An 11,136-nucleotide genomic window follows, 5' to 3' on the forward strand; every position below is an offset into this window, starting at 1 on the left:
GTCAGGGAAGTCCCTTTTACACATTTTTAAGTGAATCTCTGTTTTCACTTCCTTTGAATGTATTCCTAGGAGTGGAACTGCTAGGTCATTTGATAACTATATTTTTTGAGAAACCACCAAAATGTTTTTTAAAGCAACTGCATCAATTTACATTCCCATCAGCAATGTATGAAGGTTCCAATTTCTTTATGTTTAGGGGAAAATTGTTATTTTCCTTTTTTTTTCAAATTACATCTTTTTTTTAAAGTTAAAGTGTATCTCATGGTTATGAGTTTCATGTCTCTGATGACTCATGATGTTGAGCATCTTTTCACGTGCTTTTTGGTCATTCATATATCTTCTTTGGAGGAATGTATTTAAATCCTTCATTCAGTTTTTCATTAGTGTATTTGTCTTTTTATTGTGAGTTTTAAGAGTTCTTTATATATCCTAGATATCAGGCCCTTATTAGACACATGATTTGCAAGTATTTTCTCTGATTTTGTGAATTGTCCTTTCAATCTCTTTACAATGTCTTTGATACACAGAAGTTTTTTTATTTTGATGAAGTCTAACTTACTATTTTTCTTCTGCTGCTTGTGCTTTATGTGTCATATATAAGAAACAATTACCAATCTGAAGTAGTATCTATGCTTCTTACTAAGATTCTTATCATCTTAGCTCTTACATTTAGGAGTGATCAGTTTGACTTGATTTCTGTGTATGGTGTAAGGCAGAGGTCCAACTTCATTCTTTTGCATGTGGTTATCCAGTTGTCCCAGTCCCATTTATTTAAAGGACTATTCTTTTTTGTAATATTATTAATTTTTTTAAAAAAAGTCATTGGAGTATAGTTGATTTACAATGTTGTGATAGTTTCCGGTTGCAGCATAGTGAATCAGTTATACATATACATTCATATACATATACATACACATATACATATACATACATATACATATACATTCATTCTTTTTCAGATTCTTTTCTCATACAGGTTATCATAGAATATTGGTTATCTAGCTTATAGTGCTAAATTCTAAGTTCCTGATTTATCCCTCCTCACCCCCCATGTTTCCCCTTTTGTAACCATAAATTTGTTTCCCATATCTGTAAGTCTTTTTCTGTTTTATAAATAAGTTCATTTATATCATTTTTAAAGTTAGATTCCACATGTAAGTGATAACATATATTTGTCTTTCTCTGTCTGATTTACTTCACTTAGTATGACAATCTCTAGGTCCATCCATGTTGTGGCAAATGGCATTATTTTGTCCTTTTTAATGGCTGAGTAATATTCCATTGTATACATGTACCACATCTTCTTTAACCATTCCTCTGTTGATAAAATGACTATTCTTTCACCTATTGAATGATCTTGACACCTTTGTTGAAAATCAATTGACTATAAATGTTAGGGTCCATTTCTGGACTCTCAATTCTATTTCACTAATCTATCTGTTTATATTTAGGTTAGCAGTGTTGTCTTATCATAGATTTGTAGTGAGTTTTAAATTTGGATTGTAAGCCCTCCAACTTTGTTCTTTTCCAAAGTCATTTTGCTATTCTGAGTCTTTGCATTTCTTTATGAATTTCTTTATGAATCAGCTTGCCAATTTCTGCAAAAAAAGGACAGTTGAAATTTAGATAGGGATTGCACTGAATCTGTGGATCAATTCGGGGAGCATTTCCATGTTAGTAATATTAAATCTACCAATTCATTAACACAGATTTATTTAAGTCTTTTTCCCCCTTTTATTTAGGTCTTCTTAATTTTTCTCAACAATATTTTTTAGTTTTCCACATACCAGTCTTGCACTTCTTTTGTCAAATTTATTCCTAAGTATTTTATTCTTTTTGATGCTATTGTTAATGGAACTGTTTTCTTAATTTTGTTTTCAGATTTTTCATAGCTAGTGTATAGAAATACAATTAATTTTTGTATATTGATCTTGTATCCTGAAAACTTATTGAACTCAAGTTTTAATAGTTGTGCTTTTTTTCCATTTCAATTCCTTGGAGTTTTCTGTGTATAAAATTGGGTCATCTGTAAATAGAAATAGTTTACTTCTTCCTTTCTGGATGCTTTTAATTTCATTTTCTTGCCTAATTGCCATTGCTACAACCTCCAGTACTAATACATATTTTAATCTTAAAAAAAAAAAATAACCCACTTATTTGCTCAAGCAGCCAGGTCATGTGTGCTATAGAAGTGGCCATTTCTATACATTTTGAATTTGGCTGCTTGCTCCCTTGTGGTGCCTGTTTAGTTTGTCCTTCTTTCCTCCCTTGATTGGATTAAGATTGTATTTCAATTAAAAACAGAGCATCAGCTCAATGAAGAACCTCACAGTGAAGTCCAAATACACATAGGAGCCTGGTTGACCTTTGGGGCTTGTCGTTTTTCACATCTGGCAGAGAGAGGGAAGGATTCCCTATCCACAGGGGCTCTAACATGGCCGGGAGGGATAGAGGACCTGGTAGCCCTCTCCTCAGGGCTGTGTTAGAGACCCAGCCTGAGGCTCAGAAGTATCCTTTTCCTGGCAGCTGGAGGAGTTCAAGGAGAACAACATGGATGTCGGCTTCGGCTCAGGAACACGGGCTCTGGAGCAAGCCCTGGAGAAGACCAAAGCCAATATCAAGTGGGTGAAGGAGAACAAGGAGGTGGTGTTAAACTGGTTCATAGCACACAGCTAAACAGTCTCTGGTCCGTACATTCACCTGGTCCCTATGTGAGATGCCCACACGCCTCTGTCCCAGGGACCCACGGCAGGGCCCCTATTTCTGAAGCCTGAGGCACCAGCGTCCTCCCCTTGGGGACAGAGTCTCTGGCCCATGTTCACTCCACTCCTCCCAGGGGACCACTCCAGTTTCTGATGCTCAGACTGTCCAAGTGCCTCCCAGCTCCTGCCCCTCACGCCAATGGCACCCCAGGCTTGGCATGGCTCCTGTCGCCCAAGGCTCTGGGTCTGATCTCAGGGAGTCCAGCTCCAGGGTCAGATGAGAAGTCCTCAGTGGATGATGGATGGCCTTGGGGGCTGCCTTGTGCCATCTCCTATCCTCTCCTAAAGACCCTGGAACTGATAAGTCTACAGAGCACCAGATCTGTATATTTTTTTCTAAGATAAAATGTAAATAAAAGATTTCTAGATGAGCTTCCAGACTCATTACTGAACTTGAGCAGAATGGGTCTGCACATAGGCCAAGGGCATGTCCTGCCACATTGCCAGGATCCCAGGGTGACATATCAGTTTTTTAAAAATTAATTTTTTTAAAAATTTTGGCTGTGCTGGGTCTTTGTTGTGGCACACGGGCTTTCTCTAGTGGTAGCACACAGGCTCTCTAGTTGCTCTGTGGTATGTAGGATCTTAGTTCCCGAAGCAGAGATCAAACCTGTGTTCCCTGCATTGGCAGGTGGATTTTTAACCACTGGACTATCAGGGAAATTCCTCCATTTTTAAACTGGTTGTTTTCAAGAGTAGCCTACAGAAGAAGACAGGTGCCCTCCAGATCATCACCTGGGGCAGCCAGTGATCAGGGCCAACTCTGAGGAGAAGGTCTGGGACCCACAGGGCTCCTCGGCCCACATTGGCCTTGGTGGAAATTTCTTGGCAAAGGAGGCCCAGCTGAGTGCCCAAGGCTGCTTGGGTTGGGGGGGGGGGCGGGACAGAGGGTGGGAAAAGACAGTCCAGGCACCTCAGGGGTCACCTTCAGTTGACATCACCTGTGAGCTGCTCCAGGCAGTGTTTCTCCACCCTCTAGGCTTTGGTTTCCTCATCTGCGGTATAAAGACATTTTATATCATAGGGTTGGCTTCCCAGGTGGTGCAGTGGTAAAGAATCTGCCTGCCAATGCAGGAGATGTGGATTTGATCTCTGGGTCGGGAGGTTCCCCTGGAGAAGGAAATGGCAACCCACTCCAATATTCTTGCCTGGAGAATTCCATGGACAGAGGATCCTGGTGAGCTCCAGTCCATGGGGTCACAAAGAGTCAGACATGACTGACAGACTAAGCTTGCATGCATGCATATCATACGGTTGGTGTGTGGATCTGAGAGTCACGTACTTAGCGCACAGTCTGACACTCAAGGAGAGCTGTCTCCTGCTCAAGGCCCCATTGGCCCTTTCCCTCCTAGCCTCTTGTGAGAAGCTCGCACCAGAGGGCCTGGGTCCAGGAAGGCTCCTCTGCGCTCCATTGCCTTCCGCACGTCAAAGGGTGGGGTGGGGCCAAGGGGCGGGGCCAGCCTTGGTTGTGGGTCCCTCCACCAACCAGGAGGCTCCCCCCAGCCCAGCCCAGCCCCTCTGGACCAGCCCTTCCGGTCCCCAGGGCTCAGTGGCTTCGGCTGGCACTTGACCTTCTGGGGTCCCTGCTGGGGAAGGGACCAGACCCACCATCTAGGGTCTCTGGGGGAGAGCTGGCCCCCCGGGTAGAAGAGTCAGCGGGGACTCTAGTCTCCGAGCCTGGCACTCGGCTAAGCGTTTATGCGCATTATCTCATTTGGTTCCCAACAGGGAGATAAGGACCGTCTTTATCTCAGTTTTGAGATAAAGAAACTGTGGAGCAGGGATATTAAGACTCTGGCTCTAATGCCGGTGCAGGAGCGGAAGCGAGCCTCCATTTGGGGATGTGGTAGTTACCTGCTCATCACCTGACCGCTCACAGCACTGGCATTCACAACGCCTGTGTGGCTGGAGGAAATCTGTCTGGAGGACGCAAAAGGGACAGGCAGAGCCAGAGACCTGTTTGCAGGTGGTAGGCAGAACAGGAAGTGACTAGAAGTCCAGTCGCTCAGCCTCGGTCCAGAGATTTGGCAACAGGTGGATCCACCTCTCCCAGCCAGCGGGAGATGGCAAGTCCTTAAGATGAGCCAGAAGCAGCAGCTGGTGGTGCCTTCGCTCACCTCCCCCCCTCCAGGAGACTCCTCAGGAGGCATGCCCTCTGCACTGCAGGGTAATTGAAAGGCCTGGGAGAGGTACTCAGCAAATGTCCAATCTCCCATGGATGGTGCCTGGGTCCCCAGGAAGGTATGGGTAGGCCAGTCATCCCAGAGAGGGGACCAGCCTCCCCTGCAAGGCCTTAGTGGAGGTGCAGCCAAGAGCGGCCTGCCTGGGACGGAGCCATAAATGGAGGCAAGGGGCTGATGATCCTGAGGGGCAGGGCTGAGCCTGCGCTCCCAAAGGGTAAGGACAGGGGTGGGGGGGTTGACCTAACCCCCCTGGGCCCTGCTTCCCCCACTTCAGCAGCAACTAGGAAGTGTCCCAGGCAACTCCAGCTGGGGTGACATCAGCCTTTTGCCTCTGCCTTTGTATCTCCCAAAGGAACATCTCTTGAGGGGAGTTGGGAGAACAGGGTTGCCAACTTCTAGAAGACGCTCAGCTCTGGCTGTTGCTGGTGGGAGCTCCACTCCAGCCCCTGCCGATGTCATCAGTGACTGGACCAGGAAGTACTTCTCTCTGTCCCTATAAAGACTATGCCCAGATAGGTGGGAGCCAAAGGAAGGAGACGGGCGGTTATTCAGCTCCGCCGTCTGTGCAGGTGTTGTGTGACTATGGAGCCAAGACCTTGGGTCTTCTTAAGAAGGAAAGAGCACTGGACAGGGAGTCAGGGTCTTGAAGTTCCAACCCAGCTGAAGGGCCAGATAGAGTTCTCCTCTCTCCGGACCTGTTTTCATAAAAATGAAAAGAGCAAAAAATATCCATTGCTCCTGGACCTGGTTGGGCCTCAGCCCCAGGTTCCCAGGTCCTGGCTCGATGCACTCTCAGGGTAGGACCCTGGAACCAGATGACTCAACCTGTAATCAGGTGAAGGGACCATTGGACTGGAGCATCTCTGGGGTCAGGTGACTCTTCAGGTATTCTGTATTGAGCTTTTGTTATTCTTGTTTAGTTGCTAAGATGTGTCCAACTCTTCGCGACCCCATGGACTGTAGCTCGCCAGGCTCCTCTGTCCATGGGATTCTCTAGGTAAGAATACTAGAGTGGGTTGCCATTTACTTTTCTAAGGGATATTCCTGAACCAGGGATCAAACCCACGTCTCCTGCATTGATAAGCAGATTCTTTCCCACTGAGCTACCTGGGAAGCATTGAGTAATTACTGTGTGCCAAGCCTAAGAACCGAGAGGTAGGGTTTATAATTGTCTTCACTTCACAGCTGCGGAGACAGAGGCTCAGGGAGGTTTTGAAGCTTGCCCACGGTTACACAGAGTTAAGAGCTGAATGAATGTACACCCAGGGCGGTGGCACCCTGTGTCCATCTCCTTGCTGTATGCAACCTCGGGTGAGGTTTCCTCCTCCTCTGAGGGGGCTGGCAGCTCCTACAGAGGGCCCTGGGGTAGGAAACAGAACCCACTTCTGAAAGGTTGGGGGACTGGTCACCTAAACCAGTTCCTCTTTTAAGAGATGGGGAAACTGAGGCACAGAGAAGTGACTTGCCTGTGGTCAAAGGGCATATCAGCAGACAGCGGGTCAGATGGGAGGCCCTGCGTGTGGGAACTCACGCTCTGGTCTTCCTCCTGCCCCTTCTCTCACACTGCACCATTAGAACGGTCCCCAGCCTGGCTCCATTTCTATGAGGCTGCCATAAAGACCAAGGGAGGCTCTGACTAGGCTGTCTCATGGCAGCCCCAGTAAAATAATCCACTGGACCTAACCCATAGGAAAAGACTCTGATACTGAGACTTAAAGCAAAAGGAGAAGGGGGTGGCAGAGGATGAGATAGTTGGATGGCATCACTGACTCAATGGACATGAATCTGAGCAAATTCCGGCAGACAGTGAAGGACCGGGAACCTGGCATGCTATAGTCCACGGAGTTGCAAAGAGCTGGACACAACTGAGTGACTGAACAACAGCACGTGGGAGCCACGCACAAACACCTTTTGGGAAACAATTTCACCTAACTGTGAAAGAGCCCTGTGGGTCAGCAGGAATGCAGCCAGGAGAATGGGAAAGGGCCATGGTAGTGGGGTTGAGGCAAGGGGACAGGCCCAAGCGTTAACCCACCTTGCCCAGCAGGCCAGGTGGAGCCCCTGCACGATAATTACTGTCAAATTGGCAAGTGAGGGCCTACATCAACCTCAGTAGGCCTGGATTTCCGGAGGGGAAAAGCAGCATGACTTGTTCCTTGCCCTATGGGAACATTTTTCTTTTTCCAGAAGCAATAAAAACCCAGGTGGACAGAAGAAAAACAGACAAACCAAATTTTTTTTGTGTGTGTGTTTTTTTAAGAAGTACAAAATCTAAGCATATAGATTTCTTCCCACTCCCCACCCGCCCCCCAGTCCACTCCCCGACCAGTCCCAGCCTGGCCAACCACTGTGGTCAAGTAACCACCATCTTACTGCCACTTAGGCTGTGCCCTGCAGAGCACTGGACATTCTGGGGGATGTCAGGGGGTGGAGGGACTGCCCCAGCCTCGACTTCAGCCAGGGAGGTGACCCCCTATCTGCTTTAAACACTGCTTCTATGAAAGACATTACTTGGAAAAGGGGTCCTTGATAAAAGAAAGCCTGAATACTACTGAAGTAGCCGATGAGGCGGGCAGCCTACACTACAGGCCTGATTCCTGGCTGAAAAAGGGGGTGGCCTTTACTATTGGCAGGCAAGGCCATTAGTAGAACATGCCCAGGTGAGTCCCCTCCAAATCTTCTTGCCAAAATTCAGGGCAGCCGCTGAGCGGAAGGCCTGAGTTCTGGGGAGGGCTTTCATCACTGAGCTGGAGGGCAGGGCCTGGTCCCTGGTCCTCCGAGTTGGGCAGCACCTCTGCAGCGTGGCTCCAGCATCCCCACTGGGTCTGAGGCTGCAGTCGCTGGCAGGCAGGGCGGGGCAAGAGAGGAGGGGTTTCTGGCAACAGACAGGACTCGGGAGACACAGAGATACCCTGAGGGAGAGAAGAGCAGCAGGTTAGTGGGCCATTGCCTCAGGCCCTGAAATCCCGAACCTGAAGGTTGCCCATAGTGTGGCTGGCAGCTGCTGAAGGGCCCTGAGGCCATAGATGCACTGAAGCACAATGGTTAAGGGTACAGGCTCTGGAGATACACTGCCAGGTTCAAATCCCAGCTCAGCTACTCACTAGCTGTGAGAACTCGTGAATAACCTCTTTTAGTCTCAGTTTTTTCCTCTATAAAACGGTGATGATGACAACAAAGCCCACTTCACAGGGTTGCCGCAGGGCTGATGAGTTAATACATATAAAGTACCAAGAATGGGGTTGGGCACGCAGTAAGCATTCAGTAAATCTCGTTTATTAATATGCTTTTTTACGGCAGCTTGAGGAAAACATGAAGGTCACCAGTTCCAAGCCCATCTACTTAGGGAGCCCCCCCCCCGGGGTAGCCATGCCTCCCCTCTATTCTCACTGTCCCCCACCTCCCGGCAATACGGAGCACCAGAAGGGAATTTCCTGAAGGCCCCCGCTACCTTCCACCCTGTACTCTGAAAGCAAGTCTTAAGATTCCCCCCTCCACCCCATGGCTGTGAAGGCGTTTAGGTAGAGGTGGGGGTGGACTTAACTTCCCAGGGCCCCACCCCTCTCCCCAAGGAGGTTACGGTCCTCTTCATCCCTCCGCTTCAGCTCCTCTCCATCCCTAATCAGGATTTGGTAGCCCGGGATCTAAAAGGCATGAGATTCTCGGGAGACCAGAGCTTACTCACCCCCTCCGTTTCCAATCGAAGCCTGGGGACCACTCCGAGGGAAGTGGCGAGAGCCTGGGCGCGCACCTGGTACACTGTAGCCAGCTCCAGAGAAGCGGGGGGCGATGTCCAGGGCGTGGGCTGGTTCCGGGGCTCTGGGGGTGTCTGCGTTCCACAACAGGCTTGAGGCGGCGTCCAAAGGGCCGCATCAGGGGCTCTTCCTTGAGAGAGCTGCGGGGGCGACTGCATCCCGGGGCAGTAAGGGGGTGTCAGCCAGGGTCCCATGTCGGGGACCCTGCTCCCCAGGCGCTCGGGCGCCGCTAGGGCCTCGGGGCAGACGGGCGGGGACCCCCAGGACACAGCGGCACCGGCGGCCGAGCCGGAGCAGCAGCCTTGCCTCTGCGCCTCCGCGGGGCCGCCGTCGAGGCACAGCGCGCAGCCCCGAGAGGCCGCCGCGTCACTGCGCCGACGGCTCCGGCGCTGCAGGCTCTCCTCGCTGAGGCCCAGCACGGCCGACAGGTGTCCGATGTAGCGGATGGCCAGGCGCAGCGTCTCGATCTTGGTCAGGCTCTGGCCAGCGGGCGCCACGGACGGAGGCAGAAAGCGGCGCAGCTCGTGGAGGGCGCGGGCGAGCGTGCGCATGCGCAGCTTCTCGCGCTCGCTGGCGCTCTGCCTCTGCCCGCCTGCCGGCCGGGTGCGCGCCCGGTTGGGTGCCGTCGAGGCGGCCTCTGCGGCGCTGCGGGCTGCGGCCGCGGGCTGCGAGGGCCCGCGGGCGCGGTCGCAGGGGCACGAGCCGGACGAGTCCGAGGAGGAGGAGGCTGGGGACGTGGAATCCGAGTGGCCGACCCAGCCCCAGCCCTGAGGGAAGATCCAGTGGTCGTTGCCGAGGAGGCTCTGCAGAGGAGGGGACTGGGCCATGGCCGGGGCTGGCTGCGGGCTCCTCGAGGCAGGCCGGGCCGGCCACCTCCAGGACTGAGCTTTTATTCGGACCAAAGGTGCGAGGTGGACCCCCGCCAGGTTGCGGAGAGGTGTCAAAACCCACAGAGCCCAGAGAAGGTCTGGGCAGGGGGGCCCTGGGAAAGCGGGCCCATTTGCGGAGGTGTGGATTCTGACTCCTCTGGGGGGCTCTAATGGAGGTCCCTGCTGCCGGGGGAAGTGTGGGAGGGACACTTCGCATCTGGATGGAGCCGCGAAGCTTCTCACCATGTTCCCACCCACCCCGCCTCATCCACTACTCCGGTGTGTGCACGGGACCCTGACAGTGGTGGGCAGTGCCACCGTCTGGGGGCGGCCAGGCAGTCCCTCAAAGACTCATGGACCCCTGCAAAGAGTGGCCGCCTCCCTCATCACGACCCTCCGGGAGGCTGTGCCCAGTAACTCCCACGTAGTGCCTACAAGTGTGCGGGGTAAGCGTCAAGACAAACGCCGCGGGACTTGCTCACGGTGATGGCGGGAGAGGGGGTTGGGGAAAGGAGGGGAGGAGGTACAGGTGGACCCTTCCTGGGTTCCCAGAACCCGCACTTGCTGCTTCGCTGAGTGATACCAAGAGGGTCATCTCACTGTCCACAGTTTTTTTCCCTGAAAAATAGGACAGAGGCAGCAGCCCGGAGGAGACATGGAGTGTAATGGGTGATGAAAATGAGGGAGGTTGGGCCCCCACGCAGGCCTGAATCAGATCCTCCTTATTTGCTGTGTGACCTTGGGGAGTTCATTTAACTCCTCTGAGGCTCATCCTCATGACAGTAATAACAAAATACCTGCCACCTAGGATGATTGCTGCTGCTAAATGGAACCATCCATGGGATCACATAGTGGGAGCCTGGCAAGTGGGCTAAATGTTTGCTACTATCATTTTCTAAAGAAAGTATCAATATTTATGTCTCAAGATGCTTGTGGGCATTAATCATTTAATTCATATTTGTTTAGCAACTGGTGAATGTCAGGCATGCCAGAGTGAACAAGATAGTTGTGGTCTCCGCTCTCCTGGGATTTCAGTCTTACTGGGAGCTATGTCAACATGTAATTAGTAGCTCCACCGTTAGCTCGCTGTGTGCCCTTGGGCAGCTCTGAGCCTGAGCTCTTAAAAAGGGAGTAATAATTATAGTATCTGCTCACAGGACTGTTTTACAGTCTTATACTATAACCTTTGACACAGTAAAGTTTAAAAGTGCCCACTCCTCAGCAATAATTGCACTTTAAAGGAGGTGTCAGTGTTCTTCATATCTTCAGAGAAAAGGCTGAAATCCAAGGCTAAAGGCCAAGTGGGGACCAGGAATGGTTGAGGTCTGGCCACGAAGGCAGAGAGGTCACAGCTGGGCCTTGAACCGTGATTAGGACTTGGGTAGGGAGAGAGGCAGGCAGGTGGAGAGCATTCTGAATATGGGAACTCCATAAGCAGAGGCCTGGCAGGGGCCTTCCCAGCGTGCTCCGGTGTGCCAGGGTGATGTGAACAGCACAAGCTCACCTTGGCTGGGGCCAGGCTAAGAAGGTGGATCTTACTCCTGAGGCAAGGGGGAGCCAAGTGACT

At 50.8% G+C, this 11,136-nt stretch overlaps 2 protein-coding genes across 3 annotated transcripts in view; one reads left to right on the forward strand and one right to left on the reverse strand.

Moving 5' to 3' along the window:
• LOC122455289 (alanyl aminopeptidase, membrane) overlaps positions 1-3,133 on the forward strand; it is a 29,132-nt gene extending 25,999 nt beyond the window's left edge. For both annotated transcript variants that reach the window (XM_043490296.1, XM_043490295.1), the window contains exon 21: positions 2,527-3,133. In XM_043490296.1, the coding sequence (XP_043346231.1) occupies positions 2,527-2,676 (150 nt within the window). In that variant the 3' untranslated portion in view covers positions 2,677-3,133. The remainder of the gene's footprint in view (positions 1-2,526) is intronic.
• Positions 3,134-7,268: 4,135 nt separating this feature from the next.
• On the reverse strand, positions 7,269-9,527 carry MESP2 (mesoderm posterior bHLH transcription factor 2). Its single transcript, XM_043434623.1, has 2 exons — positions 8,697-9,527; positions 7,269-7,857 (listed from the first exon to the last, which is right to left on the reverse strand). The coding sequence occupies exons 1-2, from the start codon at positions 9,525-9,527 to the stop codon at positions 7,588-7,590; spliced, it is 1,101 nt and encodes a 366-aa protein (XP_043290558.1). The 3' UTR covers positions 7,269-7,587.
• Between the last annotated feature and the right edge of the window lie 1,609 nt (positions 9,528-11,136).

Source organism: Cervus canadensis, chromosome 17 (genome assembly GCF_019320065.1).
Source record: "Cervus canadensis isolate Bull #8, Minnesota chromosome 17, ASM1932006v1, whole genome shotgun sequence".
NCBI lineage: Eukaryota > Metazoa > Chordata > Mammalia > Artiodactyla > Cervidae > Cervus > Cervus canadensis.

What these genes read in the sequence shown, in the direction of transcription:
- MESP2 (XM_043434623.1), bottom strand. Translation starts at nt 9,527, where the DNA reads ATGGCCCAGTCCCCTCCTCTGCAGAGCCTCCTCGGCAACGACCACTGG. An exon ending in AGCTGGCTACAGTGTACCAG is followed by an intron (nt 7,858 to 8,696) that starts GTGCGCGCCCAG and finishes TCTCTCCCTCAG; the next exon opens with GGTATCTCTGTGTCTCCCGA.